This window comes from Phoca vitulina, unplaced genomic scaffold, assembly GCF_004348235.1.
Source record: "Phoca vitulina isolate PV1807 unplaced genomic scaffold, GSC_HSeal_1.0 scaffold33, whole genome shotgun sequence".
Classification (NCBI taxonomy): domain Eukaryota; kingdom Metazoa; phylum Chordata; class Mammalia; order Carnivora; family Phocidae; genus Phoca; species Phoca vitulina.
The window spans coordinates 22,980,162-22,990,042 of NW_022589736.1; the positions used below are offsets into that span (position 1 = coordinate 22,980,162).

At 35.2% G+C, this 9,881-nt stretch overlaps 1 protein-coding gene across 1 annotated transcript; it reads left to right on the forward strand.

The window, feature by feature from the left end:
* The first annotated feature begins 6,102 nt into the window (after positions 1 to 6,102).
* COMMD3 (COMM domain containing 3) lies at positions 6,103 to 9,881 on the forward strand. The gene is made up of 8 exons (XM_032425862.1): positions 6,103 to 6,265; positions 7,584 to 7,695; positions 7,803 to 7,866; positions 7,956 to 7,990; positions 8,356 to 8,416; positions 8,508 to 8,564; positions 8,658 to 8,717; positions 9,668 to 9,881. Exons 1-8 carry the CDS (start codon positions 6,127 to 6,129, stop codon positions 9,725 to 9,727), a joined length of 588 nt encoding a protein of 195 aa, XP_032281753.1. The 5' UTR covers positions 6,103 to 6,126; the 3' UTR covers positions 9,728 to 9,881.

Below are 9,881 nucleotides of genomic sequence, written 5' to 3' on the forward strand. Positions count from 1 at the left end.
TTCAAGTCTATGTTTTATTTTGGCAAGGAAGATAAAATACGTACTCTCTTGAAAATAACATATTCAACACAACTGTAATTAAAATGTTAAATTCTTAACCAGTATTATTTAAAATATCACATATATTTCAAAATATTAAAACATTTTTGGGGCACCTGGGTGGCTCAGTCAGTTGAACATCCGATTCTTGATCTCAGCTCAGGTCTTGACCTCATCATTGTGAGTTCAAGCCCCACTTAAAAACAACAACAACAAAAAACCCACTTTTACTTGGGCCTCTCTTTGCCAGGTAAGCTCTTTTAAAATATTAATTCTGGTTTAAATGTTTAATTTAAATGAATTAAAAGCACATTGTGTATTTTTTTTAGTGTTTGTAATGTATTTAATTCAGATTGTGCATTCTTATATATATAACTTTGGTTCTGAAATGATCTGTTTGATAAGTGATGGTCTAGTGATGGTCATTTTTCTTTTTAAAATTATGCTCCTTTACACAAAATAAATATGAATATTTGTACATTACTTAAATTTCAAAATTTAATATGTAAAAAGCATGCTCTCAAAATACCAACTTTTAAGAACTATTGGCTTTAAATAGTAATATTCCATAGAGTAGGCCCATTTGTTCCTTTTTTTTTTTTTTTTTTGCCTGAATTCATGGAACTGGCTCAAACATCAATTTCTGAGGTATGAGAAAATACTGTTAGAATAGATCCCAAAACCAGAATAAAAAAGAAGGGGAATCTGTTAGATACTCTCTGTTGTTGTAGTCTAAACGTAGGATATCTTGAAACTGATTAAGTTCTAGACATGACAGATGACCCTCCAGTCCCTTCTGAGCATTATTGTGAGGCTCAGTTGAATTCACTGTAGCTAAGACAATCTCACTGTAATGGACTGTGTCAGAGAAAATAAACAGTAAATAAGCTTTTCATGATACTTCTCCTTATGAAGGCAAAAGTTATCTCCCCTCTTTTCCTCACTCCCTCCATCTCTCCTTTCCTCTCTCTCTTCCTCCCTCCCTTCCTTCCTTCCTCTTTCTCTTTCCTTCCGTTTCCTCTTCCCTCCCTCCCTCTTTCCTCCCTTCCTCCCTCCCTCCTTCCTTCCTCCCTTTTTCTTTCCTTCCTTTTCGAAAATATTCAATCTCTCTCTAAAAATATACTAACAATTTAAAGAACAGTTTATATACATATGGAATAAGTAGATATATTCATCAAAGTAAACTTATTTCAACGTGTCCATCTTTCACTTTTATTCTCTTATAGCTAGGCCATGGGTCATTCTGGCTGAAAGCAATCAATGAAGTAGGAAATTGAAGTGGTGATCTTTATAATTTAAGTAGAGAAAAAAAACCAACCTGCTGTTTATCGGCAAATATGTTTATTATCTAAGTTGTCTATTTGACAGAATTTATTGGATGATTGGCCAGCTCCTAATTTTCATAACACTTCACTGGTGAAATAGATATAAATTGTGTGTCTTAAGGAACAAACTTGTTTTCCTTAATCCATACAAAAGATAAGCAAATTGTAATCTTTTAAATCATTTACTGAATTTAAAGGGAAACTTTTAGTTTTCTTCTATGCAGAGAATTCTGACAATTCAATCTGCTCTTTAAATGTAATATTGAGTATGATTGCTTTGTTTCTTTCTGATTTAACTTTAAATTAAAATTTGCTTTCATCCCTTCCCAAACTGCATTTATTTTTATTTTCTTTTAAAAAATCAATTCCTCATTTCTTCCTAGCTGAACACCACAATTTTAGTCAGTTCAACTTAGATATTTCCATGTGCCACATTAGTTGCTTTGTTTCAGAATAAGGGTTCAAACTTCCTAAACGAGCCCTAAAGAGAAGACATGGCTTTTCTAGTAAGCATAAATTTTTTTCAAAATTATAGGCTGGTTAGATACAACGATTTGATACTAAAAAATTATCATTTCTTACGTATATTCCTTTAATGTTATAGAATTATCTCATTCTGACTGAAGTAGCTAACAAAATCATGGCATGGCAATCTTGATGATAATTTCCAAATTTTACTTCAGAAATTCAAGAAAATTCTCCTTTTTTGACAATATCTTGACTGTAGAATTTCCTATTTGCGAAGCTTAACAAAATTATAGTTTCCTAACTTCAAGAAATACTTTGAGATTTATCTTTTTAAGAAACATAATTTCTTACTAGTGTAACAATTTTGTTAAAACTTAGTTTTAAAATATTTAAGTTTGCTTATTCTTATGTCACATTTTGAAGTTTTATATTTGATATTTCCCTGATACAACTATCTACAAAATAAGTATTTTAAAAATGGTACTGATGAAAATATTGCTTAAATAAAAATTATACTATTTAGTCTAAATGTTTTGAATAAAAGTTTTAGGGGGAAAGTCCAATACATTCACGCAAAACCATAAGCATTAACACTGTATGATTGATTTTCATTCCTGTGGTTCCAGTTTCTTTAATGTAATTGGCATTTCACTTTCCCTCACATATTAAGGCACTAATTCCATTGAAATTAATTTGAGTTTATCTAAAAGTCCACATATATAAAATAGGCTATCTGATGTAAAGGAGGAAAAAAGGTTATATTTGTCTGTATTAATTATTGTAGCAATGAAAATTTATAAATTAGTAGGGATTGGATTAAATGCTTTTTTTATTTGAAAATAAAAGTTTTGTTGTCCCCTCTGAGTTCTCAATGTGGTTTTTTGACAATGTATGTGACATAAGACTTAATTTGAAACCACTGAACTCTGTGATCATGAATGTACAAAAACTTGACCATTCAAATTCCAAGTCCTAATCTATACCTTACCAAGTTAAGATATTTAATATGAGAATGCATATAGATTTTACAAACTTCACTGAAATAATTTTGACCTATATGCAGATGCCATGTATAACAGTTAAATATTCCTGTCAACTCTCCATTTTTGGTTAAAATAGCTTTAAAATAAATTCTATTTTCATTAATATATATCTCAAGGCTTTATGATCAGATCACTAACCATCACAGAATGAGTATTGGGGGCAGAGAGAAGATGGTTTCTTGTGTATAGGTAATTTTTAAGTGTTCTTAACTTTCTTTTCTCTAGAAAATGAGCAGATATTCCATGGGCAAGGATAAAATAGAACCCCACTAGAACACATAGTATGTATGCCAGTTAACACTTCTAGATGTCTCATGAGCACTTAGGCATATTGGCTTCCCTCCCTCCTCCCCATGGATGTTCAATAAACTCTTCATTCTAAAGGAATACTTCCTCTCAACTTTCTTTGCACAAAAGCAACAGTCCTTACACAATCTAAAAAAAACAAAACAAAAAAAAGAATCCTAGAAAATACTTTATTTCATAAAACTAACAAATGTATCAATGAGGCCTTTGGGAAAAGTTGACCACATAGATCTTGTAAATACCCCAGCACATTTTAATTGTACTCACAATGCAGAGGCCAATATTAAATTGGTTTCTTAAAAAGAAAAAAAAAATTAACAGCTCAAAGGATACAATGGATTTTAAAACACTCTAAAACATTGTTTTAAATACTTTCTAATTATTTGAGTAATTTCTAGATTCTCAAAAAGAAAAACAAATTTATCAGCATTGTCTATCTTAACATTTGCAATTTAGAACGGAAAAAGTATTATAAAATGAAGATATTTGAGTATTTATTTTCAGCTGCACTTAAGTGTTATTTAAAAAGGTTCTGTTATTTAAAGAGGCCAAATTTAGTCTGTTGGCTTTGAGCCTACAGAATTTTTTAAAGTCTAGTGAAAGCTCCAATGGTCTTTGCAGTAATCAAAGCAAAAATTTTAAAGTTTTTTTACACTTTCAGAATGTATTCATACATTTCTAACAATATAAAATGCATTGATTTTATTGCTGCAAACAGTAGTCTACATCTGTGCAACCATGCTTTTTAATGATCATACTTCAATATATTTCAGTGACTTATTTGTCGAGAGTATACATATTCTATCTACATTTAAACTGTGTTTCCTTCAAAGGAGGTTGAAATAAATGTACCTATGGTAGAAAAATTCAGCTTTTCTAGTATCAAAAAACACATAATTAAAATTTTTGTGTGAGCTGTGTCATCACTTGGGCCTAACACATATTTAGGCAAAAGAGAACAAATAAATGCCCTGTAGGAGAAGGTAATTACATATGTATAAGAGAGTAACATGACAGCTATTTTGGAAACAATCCCTGTCAATTTCTTAACTTTTTATGACCTCAAAGTTACAACCATTTATGGTATGTATTTTCCTCTTTTAAAAGAACATTTTAAAATCTATGCTCAAGCATTAATGCTTTCTTTTTTGACACGACATTGAGTATGATTACAATTATCAACTCAAATTCTATTAGAGTATTAACAATCAATGTTATGCAAAGTCATAAAATATATGTGAAATAAATATAATGACCTTGTGTGTTAAAATTAACATTTACACAACTCTGCCCTGTAAAATATTCCCTACGTAAATCAGATATCTGGAAATTTTTCAACTGACATTTTACTACTGATGAGAAACAAGGAGTTTAGAAAGAAGATGAGAGATGGAACAAAAGATGAACATGATTAATAGGTGTTTGTTTCATAAAGACTCTAGGGAGACCCTTAAATCCTTCACTGCTCCTATAAGCTCACCAAAGTGAAGAGTTAGTTCACATGCCTTTCAAAGCCTTGAAAGGAAAATTCAGTAGTTACTCAATCTGTTACTGATGCTAAATTATTCCATTTGTGTCCTGTTGTGAAACCAGGTGCTCTCTGTATAATGCTGCAAGGTTAAATGTTGACTGTATTCATTAGATACATTTTTTCCCCAAATAAGCACCTAAATTATTCCCACAGAAATGTTTCACGTTGGAGTCTGTTTCAAATAATCGCACCTGAAGACTAAACACCTTTCTTGTTCTTTATCCCTCCCCTCCACCGTAAAGAACTTGCTTTTTAACTTTTCTTTTTAAATTCTTTTGATCAAAAATGCATAATCTACTTTGCTTCTCGTTTTTTTTTCCCCCCAAAGAATCACTCTTGTTCTCCAACTTTGTAGAAATATAAAGGGGAAGTTAAAAACTTTATACAGTATTTGAGTCTTTAAAGTTATGGATATCCGACAGTAATCACTTCTAGTAAAGACCTTGCCATTCCTAACTTGCCATTCCTAACTGCCTGATATAAATATATGGAAGATTCTTTAATTAAAACCATAGAGATGTAATGAGTACAGTAGCACAAAATTTGTGTCAGTTTGCTTTTGGATGATATTTATTTGCAGCGGCACATAAGATTTTAATAATTCTGTCAAATATGTTTGTGGATAATTTATTAATCCCTCAATTGTTTAGGTACAGTAAGAACACACGCGCACTATATGTATGCATATATGTGTACACACATATATATCCATGCAGGAAGGCATCAACTGCCATATCCCAGAAATGACAATGAAAAAGGAAAAATAAACAAGAATTCTATCATTAGTTGCCCACAGTCTCACTCACAAAAGGGTAATGCTGGGAGGTTAAGCTGTTGAGTAAAACAAAACAAAACAAAAAACCAAACCAAAAACAAAACAAAACACAACACAACCAGTTGCCTCAAATGGGAGCTTCCCGCAGGCTTTCGCGCTGAGGAACAAGGAAGACGAAGTTTTCGGGATCCCTCGGGCCGGGATCCCGACACCTTCCGCCAACGCCCCCCCACGCCCCCCACCCCGCCAAGGGGGTCTTTCAAGGAATGCTCCCGCAGAGCCCCGCAGGAGCTGGTGACAGACCTAGATGAGGAGCGAGTGGAAGAGAAAGCACCGAGCGCGTCCACAAAGCGCCCGGGCCGCCCCTCTCGCCGAGGCGCCGCAGCTCTCGCGGCTGGCGCAGAAGGAAGGGCTGGACGGAAGCCGCGGCGCCAGGGACTACAGGGGTGGCGGGTGACGGACGGTGGGCGGCTGGGCGCGCGGGCCGAGGCGCGAGCCAGGAGGCAGGCGGGGAGGCCCCGGGCTGGGAGGCCCGCAGCCCGCGCCGCCGCCCCGAGCCGCGTGCGCGCGCGGCCGCATCAGCTGAGCGCGCGGCGCGTGTCACGTGGTGCGCGTGTCGAAGGTCACGGCGCGCTCACAATGGAGCTCTCGGAGTATGTGCAGAAAGGCTTCCAGATGCTGGCAGATCCTGGCTCCTTCGACTCCAACGCCTTCACGCTTCTCCTCCGGGCGGCTTTCCAGAGCCTGCTGGACGCCCAGGCGGACGAGGCCGTGTTAGGTAAGCCGCTCGGCTCTGAGCTAGATCGGCCTGGGTGGAGGGGCGCTCGGAGAAGAGGAGCGAGACCGAGCGAGAGGGGAAAACCCCGGGAAGAGGAAGTCTCCCGGCTTTGCCCTTCGCTCCGGACGGAGTGTGGGGATGTTAACCCGGAGCGGACCCTGACCATTGTTCTGTTCCCAGTTGGCACCTGCACATAGCCTGCTACACGTTTCTGGTCTGATTTCTCCTCCCAGTCTCTTTGTTCCTTTGTAAAGCCCGTGTTCAAGTCTTGTTTGTGGCCTAAACATGTAAGGTGTTCAGCCTGGTCTGAGGCAAAGGCTGGTTGACACTTGGACTTCATCAGGGCAGCTCCCTGCAATTCAAGCGTTCAGTGCTAGGCTGGCAAAGGTTTTAAAGAGTCTGTTTCCAAAGTAATTACTAGGTCACGTAGTCTTGACATTTTCCAACTTAGAGAATACCTCAAGTTCCTATGATCACTCCAACACACTAGTTAAGTATGTTTTGCACAGGTTCCACGCCTGGAACCTTAAAATATGGTGCAGAGTGTTTTGTTCCGCACCAGTTACCAAGAGAGGAGTCTCTTTTAAGTGGTCCGGTCAGTGATTGCCGAGTGCCGTGTCAGTATGGATTGAAGGCATATTTTAAGACAGATCACTTTTAGATCATTTTCTTAAATATAAATATCCCAACAATTCAAATTTTGTTTTTTTCTGTAGTTTCATGATCTAAACACTTGTACAAAAAGTATGAAAGTGGAAGTTCTTTAAACGAAAATAGTAACCACCACCTGGGTTAATCTCAAAAAAAGGATAGCTGTCAAAATCTGAAAATATTTTGAAAATTGTATTTTATATTCTGAACTCGTTCCCCGCCTCTGATACGTTAATGTCCTTGGAGCCAGTTATCCTAAAAGTAACCATTCTTTAGAGGGAAAGTTTATTCATTCTTAAATTTACACCATGTAAAATATTTATCTTATTTTCCTCTGAATATACTGCAACCAGCATTGTAATGACCACTGTGTAGTTATTTTTTTTCTTTGGGGCTACAGTGTTTTTTAAAAAACAGTAAGAAATTAAGGCAAAATAAAAGAAGGTAATTGAGACTGGTAACAGCAGAATTATTGATGTGTGTTCTTTTTTGTTTTCCATTGACCTTGTTGCTCATCTCATTTACTTATAATTACCAGTCCTTATAGTTGAATTCTTTTTGTGTTCTTGTTAAAGGGGATTTTTGCCCAAATGAAAATATCCATTTTAGAAACATGACTATAAAGAATTTATTATCACAGGCATCACTAGCAATTAATTTATTTTAGATCACCCAGACTTGAAACATATCGATCCTGTGGTTTTAAAACATTGTCACACAGCAGCTGCAACTTACATACTGGAGGCAGGAAAGCAAAGAGCTGACAAATCAACTCTAAGGTACAGGATTTATTTAAATATCCATTTGTTTTCAAATCGTACCTTTAAGATTCCAATTTCAGTTTTTTAAAATGGACACTAAACTTTGGCTTTTTTCCCCCCTTTAGCACTTATCTAGAAGACTGTAAATTTGATAGAGAGCGAATAGAACTGTTTTGCACGGAATATCAGGTTACTTACTTAAAGTTTTTTAAATTAACAATTACTATTTTTCTTCTCTTTGCAAAGATGTGTTTTCTTTCTTTCTTTCCTCCCTCCAGAATAATAAGAATTCCCTAGAAAGCCTACTGGGAAGGTAGGTACTGTATAAGGTGTCAAGCTGAGCCACTTTTCACTTGCAGGTATGAATGGAGAGTGCTGGTGTGAAACAAAACAGGGAAAAAAGACAGGGATCTTGACCAAAAGAAAAGGGGCCAAAGGGCAAGTGAAACAATTGAAGTTAAGCTAATGTTTTTAAAGATAAAGTTTATTGAGATAATTTTTAAAATGCTCTTTTACTCTTCAGAACTTGAAAATAAAGTTTAACAATGTTTTAAATTCAGAGTAAATTGAAAATGTGTATGTGTGTGTGGGGGGGAAGTAGACACCATTCTTGGTAAAAATAAATACTGAAAGTTTTTATGTAGATATTATGTACAAAATTATCATTGTATTTTTTAGTATAGGCAGATCTCTCCCTCATATAACTGATGTTTCTTGGCGTTTGGAATATCAGATAAAGGTAAAGTTTAATAAACTGTTCTCTAGGGGGATTTAGGGAACTTTAAAAAAAATAGAGTTAAAGACTGAAATTATGTATTGTGTTGTTTTAGACCAATCAACTTCATAAGATGTACAGACCTGCATATTTGGTGACCTTAAATGTAGAGGTATTTACATATAAGCCTTATCTAAAATTTAAATGTGAAATGAAAATTTAAATGTCCTTGATTTACATAAAGAGCATTTTTTTTCTTCCCTAGAACACTGATTCCCGATCCCACCCAGAGATTAGTTTTAGTTGCAGCATGGAACAATTACAGGTACAGTATTAGGATCTGTGAATATACTTCTCTGTTTATAGATGTTTAATTGAGAATTATGCTTACAGAAAGTTCAAAAGAAAAATTATCTAACCATCTGTCAGCAGATAATGAAGGTTGGTTAAGAATTTAATAGGAAATGGCTTCAAAAGCAATATTTTAAAGTAGGCTTCACTTTTGAAATTAAGATGTTACTCATAAAGAATTGGTTTTATATTTGCTTTTCCCTCTGATTAAGATAAATTTCTGAATTGTAGTATTGAGTATTGTAGTATTGTAGTATTCCTTCTATTTGTGATTAGTTTGCACCAATAGGACAAAGCAAAATTAAGAACATGTCTTTGAAAATGTCTTCTTTGCTTTCAGAAATTGAATTAAACTTTCAGACAGGATTTTCAATAATTTTTAAATGACTTTTTATAAAGGAGGAAGTATACATAAAATTGTAAAACTCTTTATATTGCCAATATAAGACTGGAAAAATTCAAAACTACATTGGTTAATGGACATGATAACGAATTTATTTCTTACCACTTAAAAAAATGAAGAGCATTACTTGAAATTTTGATGAATTTTGAATTTTTCAAAAGGCATCTCCTGTGGAATTGTTTTAATGTAACCATTAACCAAACTTTAAACTTTCAGAAAGTATGAATACAGTATAGTTTTTTTAGGTAACTTGAGAAATTTAGTTTTGAGATACCTTGCCTGTTACGAGGATTCGATTGGAAATTATATTTCAAATGTGAGGGAAAGTAGCCCACTTGAAGATGAGATATTTTAGAGGAAAACCTTCTTTTGATCGGTAGTGGTTTGTCAAAGGTTAAAATCCTCGTGAATTTTAAACTCGTTTAGAAAGTGCCCCGACTTTTTTCTTGCATCTTTCTCAAACTTGGATACTTCTGTCTTGTGTTTTATCCTAAAAACGTGGTATTATAAACGTCTTTTAGGACTTAGTGGGGAAACTTAAAGATGCTTCGAAAAGTCTGGAAAGAGCAACTCAGTTGTAACTTGGGGAAGTTAACGATCCGCCCGGGTCTAGAGGAAGACCAGGAACGCCTTGTCGTCGGCCGAACCACCGTTTGTGCGAGCTGGATGTCCTCCTCTTAAGTAGAATTTTTTTTTTTCCTTTTGGATTTATGCCGCTCATCAATTTTGACACTT